This window comes from Aspergillus lentulus (genome assembly GCF_001445615.1).
Source record: "Aspergillus lentulus DNA, contig: Alt09, strain: IFM 54703, whole genome shotgun sequence".
NCBI lineage: Eukaryota > Fungi > Ascomycota > Eurotiomycetes > Eurotiales > Aspergillaceae > Aspergillus > Aspergillus lentulus.
The window spans coordinates 1,378,964-1,391,505 of NW_028322117.1; the positions used below are offsets into that span (position 1 = coordinate 1,378,964).

Sequence of the window (12,542 nt, forward strand, 5' to 3'; positions counted from 1 at the left end):
ATGTCGAAACATATCAGCAATAAGTTCAACTCTAAAGGCACATTTATACTTGCGCAAGAGTCGGACCGAAGCTTTCTCACTTTTCACTTCCACACAACGTGGTGTGCTCCAAAATATGTGGCACGCCAGTCGCATCAGGTGGGTTCGTCTTAAAGCCAATACCAAAGACATTGTTCTTATCCTCCCTGGCGACATGAAGGTAATCTGCATCTGTCTTGTCATGCTTTAACCGTACTGCCGTAAGATGCAACTCTGGCACATGTTTCTTCTCCTGGACTGTAAACCCGTGAAGTTTCTCTCCGACATTTGGAAAACTGTCCAAGCTAGTGACAGTCGACGCAGCTCTTCGAGATTGATTCCATGGAGCGAGTGTGTTGCTGACTCTCAGCGACCGACCACAGACTGGCTGCCTCGAGACCGGTATTCGGCATTTGCATTTCCCTGCCCCTGAGAAAGAGCGCAACATGGCGTGGACAACCTGGAAAGGAGAGAGACCGCCTAGCTGCAGCAGTCTATAGGGATGGTGAGCTTTCTGTCCTCTAGGAGCTGTTACTCTAACTTATGGTGCCGAGATGAGGAGGTCGTTTAAGGGTGCAGCCAAAAGTGTCCCGATCACTCTGATCCGACCAAGAATACCCGTGACTGGACAGACGGGGGCGTTTGAAAAGGACGGCAGAAAAGGTCGAAGTAGCTGTACAGGTGTAGGTGAATCGAAGGATATGATGGCAGACCAGGCTGTGGTACTTTGGCCGATGCCAAGATTGAAGATTTCAAATCGGGTTAGTGCCGGTCAAGAGCGCATCCCCCTCTTACCTACGCTCACGACTGGATTCGATTCGATCCATTCTCCCCGGCAAGGTCCTCGAAGCTTCTGTTCTGTGTGTCCGTCTTTCATCTGGCAGACCTGCTCTCATTCCCCGGAAGCCCCCGCAGCCTATTCTCTTGCTTGAAGGTCTTCGATCGTCTGGCAGAACTGTGCAAAAGATTGTGGAGATACAATCCACCGAGTTCTGCGAGTCTTAAAAGAGAAGGCCACCTAGGTTCTCCGCTAGTATAGGTACTCTGTGGGTTTTGGGCTCCGACTAGACTAGAGCTTCGATCATACTTCTTGGGGAGTACTGTCTTACATCCGTGGTGTTCCTGCCTCCGCAGCCGTGTACCGAAAAAAGCCACCCATTTAACGGTCTACCGCTTCTCGCCAACCTTGCCGTCTTCGCAATTTTCGGCATCCGTGGATTGGCCACGCGACCACCGCCAACGAATCCGCAAATCGCACCGAATATTCGGCACTGTTTCTGCAGGAATCGGAGGTCATGTCATCTGCAGCAATGTCGAAGAAGAACAAGGGGAAGAAGATGGCGGATCCCAACGAGACGTCTAAGCTACTTGCTGCCAAAATCTCCCAGCTGGAGCAAGATGCCGCTGGGGAGAAAGATCAAGAACAAGAAATCGGTTCGTTATGCTGCCTTTTCCTCTCAAAAAATCCCATGTGCAGCTGAGTTTTGGTCGCTACGATACTTATTGAGGGTTGACACTAACTGGCACAAACCGACAGAGCGTGAGGTCAAGAAGGCTACCAGAGATTTGAACCAATTGCTCAGCAACATCGAGTCCCCCATGACCCGACTGGAGACCGTGCACAAGAAGTACACCGAACTGTTGGCGGACATGAAGAAGCTGGATCGCGACTATGCCAAAAGCAAAAAGCGGGCCGATCAACTTCAGAAGGACCAGGACAAGGGCAAGTCGGAACTGAACAAGACTGTCACCATGAAAGATAAACTGGAGAAACTCTGCCGAGAGCTTACCAAAGAGAACAAGAAGGTCAAGGTGGGTTGATTCGGACTCGACGGAATCGTCTATTTCAGCTGCAAGAGCGTTGGTCTGACAGGCGCATATTCGACAGGACGAAAACAAAAAACTGGAGGAAACCGAGAAAAAGGCGCGGCTGATTGTGAATGAACGGCTTGACTCTCTGCTGTACGATATCCAAGATGTCATGGCAGCAAAGGGCAACCCTCGCAACGAAAAGCTGGATATCGACTTGGACGAGGCGTAAGTCCACTGTCATACGGACAGTCAATTTAACCGCTGACCTTTGCATCACAGTCTGCGCGCCAAAATTAAGACCATCGGCGAGAAGTTCGAAATGCGAGAGTTGCATTATAAAGCGCTCTTGCGCAGCAAGGATGCCGAGATCCAGTGCCTGACTGCCAAGTACGAAGAACAGCGCCGCGCTGCTGAAAACGAAGCGGCCCGTTGTCGTGCACTCAGTTCGCAGGTGTCTACATTTTCGCATACCGAAGCCGAGTTGCGCAGCCAACTGAATATTTACGTTGAAAAGTTCAAGCAGGTATGCTTCGGCGTCCATTACCCAGCCCATCACTTCTGTTACAATAGCAGGTAATAATAATGTCACAGGTGGAGGATACACTCAATAACAGTAACGAACTGTTCCTGACATTCCGCAAAGAGATGGAGGAAATGTCGAAGAAAACCAAACGGTTAGAGAAGGAGAACCTGACACTCACGCGCAAGCACGACCAAACGAACCGAAACATACTAGAGATGGCCGAGGAACGGACGCGAAATCACGAAGAGTTGGAAAAGTGGCGAAAGAAGAGTCAACACCTTGAAGCGCTTTGCCGGCGAATGCAGGCGCAGGGTCGTGGGCAGGGTCTCACAGCCGAGTTGAATGGAGATGACGAGGGAACAGAGAGCGAGTACGACGAAGACTACGAAGATGATGAAGACGACGAGGGTATCAGCGACGATGAATACGAGTTGGACAACCCGGAGCACGACATCAACGGTGGCCGTAGCGCTCCCCAGCCGACTGAGAAGCCTGTCTTTGGGCCACCCCCGCCGCCTAACCTCTTGGAAGCGCGAGCGAACGGAAACAAAGCCATGATCAACGGATGCCACTAATGGATCTTGGTCATCGCTAGTACCTGCTGTATCGCGTTTACCTCGTATTCTATGAGTCTCCTGGCGGCCAATGCATAGAAGGGTGTATATTCGTTGCGAGACGCTTGTCACCCGCGTGGATATGACTCGATTCGCTATGAGTATTTGATTTGAGTCGCGCATATCACGAAATTACGTGTAGCAGCAAGCCTCTCAGCGCCTGAAGGCTCATTTCACATAGTTCAAGCCAGAATAATGGAGACGCTATCGGTGAGCCTCTCGTCTGGTGCTGCCGAACTAGTCTCAAAGTATACCGCAAAGCATGTTTCCTCATCCACGAGGTTTTTCATTTCGCCCGTCGCACCCGTTCTGTTTTGTTGCACATGTTCCTGTACTTGTACAAGCCGAATGAACAAAAACCCTATTGATAGCTTCAGGCAATCATGGAATTCATCTTTACAACATAGCATCAAATTTGCTGGAATCTCTAGCGTGCCAAAGACATCTAAACTACGCACAGCCAAAGAATCATAGCTTGCTTGACGATCCGGTGGTATACGACGCTCCTAGCTTCAACAATTCGGCGGCATCCCGGACCATCTCGCGCACAATGTCACCTGCAGGCTTGATCTCTGTGATGCTGGCTGAGACATCACCCATGAGGAAGGGCATATCGACCTCCTTCTCGTTCTCCAGGTCGTGCATCATAGGGACGATGCCCTTGGCCGTCAAGTCGGCGATCTCCTGGGGCCGCCTTTCCCAGTCCTTGATGTAATCATTCGGCAGCATGCGCAGCGGCCGTCCGGTGACAACAAGCGTCCGCTGCGTCTCGCCGTACTGGGCCCGGACTACAGCCTCCTTGTGCATCCGACTAGCACCACTCTCCTCGGACGCCACGAACCGCGTACCCACCCAGACCCCGGCCGCACCCAGCATCAGCGACGCCGCCAGGCTACGGCCGTCGTTGATGCCGCCCGCCGCGACGACCAGCGCCGGCTGACCCGTCATCGGACTCTTATACCGCTTCGCAACGTCCACGACGGCCGGGACGAGGACGGAGAAGGGGATGTCGCCCGTATGCCCGCCACCCTCCCCACCCTGCGCACAGACAATGTCCACACCGCGCTGCAACGCCTTCTCCGCGTGCCTCGGCGCCCCAACCATATTCATGACCAGGATACCGGCGTCATGGAGCCGCTTGATGGTGCGCTCGGGCGGCACGCCCACGGCAGACACGAAGAGCCTCGCGCCGTGCGAGATGACAACCTCGATGAGCTCGTCGAGCTGGCCGTGTGTGTAGTCGTGGTTTGTGGCGCGGGCGCCGCCGCCGACCTGCGGCAGGGCCAGGTCCACGCCGAAGGGGAGAGATTTGTCGCGGAGGAGCGATTTGAGCTCCGTGAGCATCTCTGAGAGTTGCTGGGGTGTGTAGCCCAGCCCGCCGATTGTTCCTAGTCCGCCTGCGTTGGAGACGGCGGCGGCGAGGGGAGCGCCGGATGCACGCGCCATGCCTGCCAGCAGGACGGGGTGCTGGATGTTGAGGAGCGAGCAGAGGGGTGTGTGGACGGACATTTTGTAGTTCAGATAATAGAACTAGGGGTATCAAGTTGCCTTCAGAAGTAAGCGTTGTCTTGTGTCATCCCTATTCTTCACCGCTGTCGTAGAGGACTGAGTGAAGGAGAGAACTGCGGTAAAGGATGTGCCTAGATTGAGAAGGAATAGTTAGGGTGAGACGGCTTAATAAATCGTTAGGGATCGAGTAGACGGGAGGTCATCTTAATAGCACTATTGACTACATGAATACAGAAGAAATAGCTCTCACGAGCTCCCGAATCATTATCCACACATATGATCAAATACAGAGCAGGCGATGCAGCTGTCGTGTCTGTGAATGCGGGGAAGCGGAGGCCTCGAGTAGTCGGACCGAGGCTGAATTCACCCTGTGCCTTCGTTCCAACTATCAACAATACACCATTTACGTCTACCATCTCCTTTGTTTCCGTTACTTCATATAGCCGATAGTGACAAAGGCGCTAATGATTAGTGGTATCCTTCGTTCCTTGTATCATCGACGGAATGTCGAGTCCGCCGGTAACTCGTGAGGATTCACCTGGCCCTCAAGTTCATGTGCAGGACTGCGGCCGTCAAGTTCACTGACCATATGGCTATTATTCTTGTAATCTGTGACGGGGACTACCTGTGGCGCGGGGACGACTGGTTGACGTTTCGTTCGGCGACTGAGAAGCCACCACACCAAGAAAGCGATGAGGGCTACTCCAGCCACGCCGCCGACTACACCTCCTGCAATGGCTCCTGTGTTTGTCTTGGAGGGCGCTTCGGAGGACTGAGTCGACGTCTGTATTGGTGATGTCGCGGATGTAGAGCTCGTCGCTGCGGATGTTACAGAGGAAGTCGATGTCGCAACCGATGCTGGAACGGTACGTTAGCATTGACCTGAAGCTTTCTGGATGTTTTACAGCCCACGTACCCTTCCCCTTGGAGACAACCGGCAACAGAGTCTCAGAGCTATCGAATTTATACCCCGGCAGCGCGCAGCCATCACTGTTCGAACTTGTCCCGAAGGCTGTTGTCCCATTCTCACAGCAAAAGTATCCGTAATAATTGTACAAATCCCACGTCTCATTGGCGCATTTCGGCGTCTCCACAAGCAGCTGTGTGCAGTTTGCGGCGGATGGACAGCAGTCCACATTGTATTGGCTTGGACAGTGTGAGCCCGCGGGACAACAGGCTCGAAAGGGGTGAAGGGTGGCACCACAGTCTACCTCTGTGTCGAGACAGGTGCCATTCTTGCGGAGCGCAAACCCAGCGGGGCCGTCTAATACGCCAGACATTGACTGTGAATTCCGGGTCGACTGGCCGTGAGGGCGTCGAAGCAATGACAATACAGAGGGAGAATGTTGACCAGCGTAGGATTACTTGTAAACTTAGGTTACCGCAGAGGATAGTACCTGAGAGTCAATTGTAACAAACAGAATTAAGGCCCCAAATTCCAGAGCAATTGGAGATTTTGCAAATCGCTTATGAGGCTCAGGGTTTCAGTGCACGTCAATCGGACCATCAGGGGGTTACAGGAATAATGTACACATAGCCCCCCCCCATTGGGTCAATTGTCAATGCCTGTCATTTAGGCCCACATTCTATGATATTGCGATTCGTAACTGGACTGCACGAATCGCGAATACAGAAATAATCTGCGTGAGCACTAGAGAATCGAAGGAGGAGAAATACAGCTGTCCAATTATGCCTATCCACCCTACGAGTCAGGCTATCCACTCTACCTCCTGCCATAGAGCAGAGTTCCACTAGATACTAGACTGGCGTGGAAGGGATCGGCATTGTTGGTCACGGCGCCCGAGGCTTGGCTACTGAGCCCCGATTTGATCAATCAGAGCGTGCTCGAGGGTTAGATACTGATTATGCTGCACCCACAGGGAGCCAGCCAGAAGAGGGCCAGAACGGGGCATGCTGTGAACATTTGAATTTGAGATGACCATCTATTCTTTGCACAATCACAAATGCCACAGGGCCCACAAAACCGAAGAGGCTAATGTAGCTAAGCCCCATCCCGTAGCGGCTCTACTTCCTTCAGAGGAAGCTGTCTGTGTAGGTACCACCATCACCCGTGTCCTGGTCACAGTCCCAGTGACTACGACAACGTTGTTCGAGGGTCTGGTAAACTTCATCAGCAAAACCGCCTAGAGATCAGAACGAGCAGATATACCCATGCAGAGCTGACGAGTTTCTCATTGCCGCCGGGGCCTGCCTCAATTCATGCGTTGTCTCTCGGGTAATGATCGTTGTGGTGATGGTCTTGTAGGCCATTGCCTCTGTTGGTCGCGCATCGTTGGCAACGGGCCCTGGAGGAGGTTGATGGCCAACTGCACCTTGGGGAGCCGTTACCAGCGATCCTGGAAGGCTTCGTCCGAACAATCGCGTCGATAAACCGCGCGGGAGGAAGTCGAGATTGAACGCCGTGACGAAGAGGCACGCCAACAGACTGACGGCCAGTAGATTGCCTAGAAGACGGAGGAAAGACGGTAGGATCTTCATCCTGATGCTGTTGTCGTGAAAATAGATTTCACGACGTCCGGTGTTTCCAACGCGTCTTGGAGCTGTGAGGATGACCTGGGGAGATCAACTCTCTGGCCAGCCACGGATGGGAGGACGAGATATGGGCTGGCTAATGTTATGAAGTCTGCCATACTCATGGAAGACATGCAGATGCACGTATGAGATATGAGCAGATCCATTCTCGAGTCCTTCGACTATGTCATTCGAATAACGTTTCTCAACCGACAAGAATGAAATGGATCCGTCTGCGAGCGAGCAGACCTATCAGAGAAGGAGACACATAATGACGCCAAACAATCATGGCCTGGTGCATTCGATCGACTCGAGGCAATCCAACTCATGGAAGATGTGGTATGCGGAATGGAGATCGGAATGCGTTCGTGGTCTTCCGGCAGATAGTCAACAATCATCTAGTCCAGGTCCACTCACGACGTCTAGTCCCAATGGCGATCTCGCAAACGACCTCATCACTACTGCAGATTAAAAGCTCGGTCTTCTAGACTCTGCCAGAGAGATCTGTAATGATTGATTAGCTGTGTAGCCGACCCGGTATGGCTTCAAGCCAGCATTCCTCGGTGACACAAGCACGTTTTTGGCCGAAACAGCCAGCATATTGCAGAAGAAAGCATGAGTCTGAGAATCTATTTGCTGGTCTTATCTCCAAGAGCTCTGTCTCAGAGTAATTTCTGGCCATTCTTACTGGAGGTCCAAGATCATTCGCAACGATGACCGGAGTTGAATGTCGTCAATCAACCAGAATCTAGCATTTTCAAAAACATCTTGGGCTCTGAGAAGGAACTCGGAAAAACACTCTCGTAGAATTCAACAAGCAACTATCTCTTCTGTTCCAGCGAGAGAGCACTTGCAGTCTTAGGTTGGTTGTAGTAGTAGTGGTAGATAGTTCCGCCCAATTCGGTATTGTAATTACACTGTCGGGGAAACGCCAAAAGACGCGTGATTCGCGTGGTACAGCGGCCTCCTCGAAAGTCAATCGAACAATGACGAAGCTCGGCTTCAACTTCTTCAATTACATGCTCTTTGGGCCATAGCGGAAAGAATCGTCTTATTTTCCACTGCCCAAAGGGAACGCTTTGGAAGATAAGAGATTTCCTCACACAATGGCCACCAACACAGCGGAGGACGTGTTTTTGCAACCCCCGAGGTCTGCTCTTCTCAATGCTCAGATGGATGAAAATGATGCTAACCGTCGCTTGATACAGCGACGAACAGTTCTCGCCTGTGTATCGCGAGACCTCCCACTACAACCCACTTCATACCTTCAAACTCCCCTCCGGCGATGCAAGACATTACCAGCAACAATATGGCGACATGTACTTCTTGCGACTCGCACGACTGAAACCTGTGGTGGAAGAGGTTGGAACGGACGCATGGGAAGGATTCAGTGTAAGACAGTCGCTTGGCACTTGCTCGTCATTTTCTGACCTTGTTGATGGGGTGATAGATTGCCGGAGAACGCGCTCGTCGTGTAGAGCGAGTGCTCGATGTCCGACAAGGCGAGCTTTGCTGGGTGGCTGGGACGGTCTACATGGACATGCCCCTGAAGCCGAATATCCTGGATGATCTTTCCAGAGAGGTCCGAAAGTCCCCAACGGTCATGTCTCCAGGCATCGCTGACACCTCCTAGAGTCACACCCTAGCCCCTCCGCCACGTCGCACTTACCAAGACCCCGCTCATCCGGAATTGACACAAATCATGTTGGAAGACGAGTCGGGCCGCCTGCGATTAACAGGGAATCTTCTGCGGTCAACTCAACTCGCGACAGGAGCCATTATAGCGGTACTGGGAACGGAGAATGCGAATGGTGATTTTGAAACGATTGATATCAGAGTGCCTGACCTGCCTCCTCAGCCGCGTCGGTGGGAGAGAGACGAAGACAAGACGGATACGAAAGAGTCGCGCAAGGGCAAGATTGCTTTTGTGAGTGGTCTTGGGATTACGGGCACATCGAGTGATACTCTTGCGCTGGAACTTCTGACAGACTATCTTCTGGGGTATACAGGGTCGGATGCATCCTCAATCACACGGCTTATCATTGCCGGAAACTCACTAGGGGTGAATGTGACGGCTGAGGCAGCAGCGACTGGCGCAGAGACGGGAGCGGCAGCGAAGAAGAAGCTTGCCCCGAGAAAGTATGGATACGATGCCTCTGCATACAACGCATCGCCCATTACACAACTAGACAACTTCCTTGCGGAGATCCTGCCGAGCATACCTGTGACTCTCATGCCGGGGGAGAGTGACCCGGCGAACTTTGCACTCCCTCAGCAGGGGATCCACCGAGCGATGTTCCCACGAGCCAGAGCATACTGTGCTCCGCCTCCGTCGGGGGACGAAGCTCCCGAGCCGGGCTGGTTTGACAGCGTCACAAACCCGTGGGAAGGAGATGTCGAGGGATGGCGGCTGTGGGGAAGCAGTGGACAGAACGTGGACGATGTCCTCCGGTATCTGGATTTTGCGGACCGTGATGCGCTGGACGCCGGTGATGGGGACATCGAGGCCAGGATGAGAATCATGGAGGCCATGCTACGGTGGAGGTGTGGAGTTCCCACCGCACCTGATACAATATGTACGTTTCTCTGCCGCATATCTCGACCAAGTACTGACTATTCTGCAGGGTCCTATCCTTTCCAAACAAACGACCCCTTTGTAATGCAGTCCTGTCCGCACATCTTCTTCACTGGCAATCAGCCACGGTTCAAGACGGCCGTGCTGGAAGGCGACTCTCCCCTTAGGCTTAACGGAGCCGACACGGAGATGACCGACGCGGCCGATAATACTGGTGCGCGTGTGCGTCTGTTGTCGATTCCCAAGTTCAAGGAGACGGGGGAGTTGGTTCTCGTGGATAGCGAGACATTGGAGGTGGAGGTGGTCAAATTCGGTTCTTTTGCAGGAAAGCAAGAAAAGCAATAATACAACAGAAGACCTGATGACATCGATATGTGCGTCACCACGAATTCTGCAATGACTGTTCTCCGTAGTTATGTTGTAGGCTATATTTGTACATCAACGCCAAGACCGGGCAAAGTCCTCATTTCCTCTGCCGGAAATTCAATCTAGCCCCCCGATCAAAAAGCCAAACAGCTGCAGGCAGCAATAGACATAGACTTGACATTAACTCAAAACATAATAGACATGCGCCTCAACGCAAAAACCGGTACGCACTACGCATCTTCAAACAACACCGCAAAAACTAAAAACTAACAAGGACGCAGCAATCTCCACCTCAAAGGTGCTTCTAGTCCCATACTCCAGCTGGCACGTCCCCCGCTACCACGAATGGATGAAAGATGAGGTAGACACTCACCCCATTCCCAACCCAATTGATAAGATGATAGATGCCATGCTAAATGTACTACAGGAAATCCAAGCCGCCACGGCCTCGGAACCACTTACCCTGGAAGAAGAGTACGCCATGCAGCGTAACTGGCGGCAGGATGCTGATAAGTTGACTTTTATTATTTGTTTGCCTGTTCCTCGGGCTCGGTCTGAGCATCAGTCTCAGCATCAGACTGAAAGTCAAGAGCAGCTGCCTGGGTCAGGGCTACGGCTGCAGGACGGAGATGATGCTCCCGGGCAGATGCTCGGCGACATTAACCTCTTCCTCCGGGTTGAGGATGACGATGAAGACGAAGACGGCCCGTCATGTCCACAGATCATCGGGGAGATTGAGCTGATGATTGCCGAGAAGGCAAATCAGCGAAAGGGCTATGGGCGGGCCGCGTTGCTTGCGTTTCTGCGGTATGTGCTTGAGCATGAGGAAGACATAGTGGGGGAGTTTGTGCAAGGCACTGGTGCTGGTGCTGGTGCTACATTACAAGGCAGGACGGACTGGAGGTTCGGCGCGCTGAGTGTGAAGATTGGAAAGGACAATGGGCGCAGTCTGGCGCTGTTTGAGAGTGTTGGGTTCTGCAAGGTTAGCGAGGAGCCGAGCTATTTTGGGGAGTTTGAGTTGAGGAGGGTGCGCAGTGAGCTGTCGCTGGAGAGTGTCGATGAGGCGATGGCGAACGCTGGTGTTGAGGGTTATACTGAGGTGTTGTATGAGAGGACTGAATGATCCCATGATACCCCTTACGGACTATCTAGCTGTTCTGAAGCTGTTGATGTCCGTTCAGGTGCTGTCTCGACGCTCGATCGTCTACACTTCCATGTAGTATCTGACCACCATCCTGAATTGCATCCTGTACATCTAGCCAATTGATATCCAAATAGATACTCTATTGACTCAATGACCCCGTTCAAAATATAAATAGTATTCTTACCCTCGGCGACAGGTACCTACGTCATTTGATTAGGGCTTCCCGATCAGGATTAGCGCCTCTACCCCTCCGGTGTAAAAAGTATCACCATCGGAGTGAGACTGTCAACTATCAGGCAAAAGAAAAAAGAAGAGAAAGGAAAATGCCCATCCCGATAACAATCATAACGGGCTTCCTCGGCTCCGGCAAGACCACCCTCCTCCTCAACCTCATCCCCCAGCTCCCGGCAACCTACCGCCTCGCACTCCTCAAAAACGAATTCGGCGACGTAGCCATCGACTCGCAGCTCGCCTCGACGCAGTCCATCTCCGGCGTGCGCGAGCTGCTGAACGGATGCATCTGCTGCAACCTCGTGGGCCAGCTCAGCGACGCGCTGAACCAGCTGCGCGAGGAGGTCCAGCCGGACCGCATCGTCATCGAGACGAGCGGGAGCGCGTTCCCCGCGACGCTGGCGATGGAGGTGAACCGGCTTGCGCGCGAGCAGCCGGGCAGCTTTGTGCTGGACGGGGTCATCAGCGTGATTGATGTGGAGAATTGGGAGGGGTACGAGGATACGTCGTACACGGCGAAGCTGCAGGCCAAGTACACGGATCTGATCATCTTCAATAAGTGGGAGGGGGTGCCGGAGGAGCGGTTTGAGCTGTGCCTGGATCGCGTGGGCGATCTGGAGGTGCAGACGCCGTGGGTCAAGTCGGATAAGGGCCGCGTGGATAAGGAGGTTCTCCTGGGGATTGACGGGGCGTTGTTCGCCAAGGAGGATGCTGAGGATGCGTTGCGCTTGACGGATGACCATCACCAGCATCGGCATGACCACCAGTCTGAAGTCGAAGTGCTGTCCGTCACGCTCAAGGCCTGCCGGCCCGACCAGACTATCGATGTTGCCGCCCTCGAGATGATGCTGCTCGCCGCGCCCAAGGACGAGGTCTACCGGATCAAGGGGACCATGCGCTGTCCTGCCTCGCAACCGCCTGCCGACTCCGGGGATAACCCCGGCGAGAAGAAATCCGCGCCGCCTCCCACGTCCGGCAATGAAGCTGTCCGACATTACATTCTCAACTGGGCCTTTGGGCGCTGGACCTTTACGCCGTCGGAAATGGTGGCGGAGAGCGCGGACCCGGCTGTCGTTGCGCGTCTCACGCTTATTCTGGCCCGGTACGAGTCGGGCAAGTGGAAGAAGAAGCTGGAAGCTGGTGGGTTGATTCAGCTTGGTGAAGGTGCCGAGGACGTGTTAGTGGTCGAACGCCTGGTATAGATTACTTTTGTCTTCT

At 53.2% G+C, this 12,542-nt stretch overlaps 7 protein-coding genes across 7 annotated transcripts; 4 read left to right on the forward strand and 3 right to left on the reverse strand.

The window, feature by feature from the left end:
- Window positions 1-1,313: 1,313 nt before the first annotated feature.
- Window positions 1,314-2,928, forward strand: ALT_5274 (taxilin; the record flags this gene model as incomplete). The annotated part of the gene is made up of 5 exons (XM_089599889.1): window positions 1,314-1,452; window positions 1,556-1,830; window positions 1,892-2,055; window positions 2,110-2,353; window positions 2,422-2,928. The coding sequence occupies 5 exons, from the start codon at window positions 1,314-1,316 to the stop codon at window positions 2,926-2,928; spliced, it is 1,329 nt and encodes a 442-aa protein (XP_089455766.1).
- A 507-nt stretch (window positions 2,929-3,435) lies between these two features.
- Window positions 3,436-4,476, reverse strand: ALT_5275 (NAD(P)H-dependent flavin oxidoreductase; the record flags this gene model as incomplete). The annotated part of the gene is made up of 1 exon (XM_033555286.2): window positions 3,436-4,476. One exon carries the CDS (start codon window positions 4,474-4,476, stop codon window positions 3,436-3,438), a length of 1,041 nt encoding a protein of 346 aa, XP_033411177.2.
- Window positions 4,477-4,969: 493 nt separating this feature from the next.
- Window positions 4,970-5,756, reverse strand: ALT_5276 (uncharacterized protein; the record flags this gene model as incomplete). The annotated part of the gene is made up of 2 exons (XM_033555285.2): window positions 4,970-5,334; window positions 5,393-5,756. 2 exons carry the CDS (start codon window positions 5,754-5,756, stop codon window positions 4,970-4,972), a joined length of 729 nt encoding a protein of 242 aa, XP_033411176.1.
- Window positions 5,757-6,627: 871 nt separating this feature from the next.
- Window positions 6,628-6,975, reverse strand: ALT_5277 (uncharacterized protein; the record flags this gene model as incomplete). The annotated part of the gene is made up of 1 exon (XM_033555284.2): window positions 6,628-6,975. One exon carries the CDS (start codon window positions 6,973-6,975, stop codon window positions 6,628-6,630), a length of 348 nt encoding a protein of 115 aa, XP_033411175.2.
- A 1,139-nt stretch (window positions 6,976-8,114) lies between these two features.
- ALT_5278 (DNA-directed DNA polymerase delta subunit POL31) lies at window positions 8,115-9,928 on the forward strand (the record flags this gene model as incomplete). Its single annotated transcript, XM_033555283.2, has 5 exons — window positions 8,115-8,158; window positions 8,217-8,400; window positions 8,459-8,590; window positions 8,642-9,584; window positions 9,633-9,928. The coding sequence occupies 5 exons, from the start codon at window positions 8,115-8,117 to the stop codon at window positions 9,926-9,928; spliced, it is 1,599 nt and encodes a 532-aa protein (XP_033411174.2).
- A 222-nt stretch (window positions 9,929-10,150) lies between these two features.
- ALT_5279 (N-acetyltransferase 9-like protein) lies at window positions 10,151-11,072 on the forward strand (the record flags this gene model as incomplete). The annotated part of the gene is made up of 2 exons (XM_089599890.1): window positions 10,151-10,172; window positions 10,231-11,072. 2 exons carry the CDS (start codon window positions 10,151-10,153, stop codon window positions 11,070-11,072), a joined length of 864 nt encoding a protein of 287 aa, XP_089455767.1.
- Window positions 11,073-11,416: 344 nt separating this feature from the next.
- Window positions 11,417-12,526, forward strand: ALT_5280 (GTP-binding protein; the record flags this gene model as incomplete). The annotated part of the gene is made up of 1 exon (XM_033555281.2): window positions 11,417-12,526. The coding sequence occupies one exon, from the start codon at window positions 11,417-11,419 to the stop codon at window positions 12,524-12,526; it is 1,110 nt and encodes a 369-aa protein (XP_033411172.2).
- Between the last annotated feature and the right edge of the window lie 16 nt (window positions 12,527-12,542).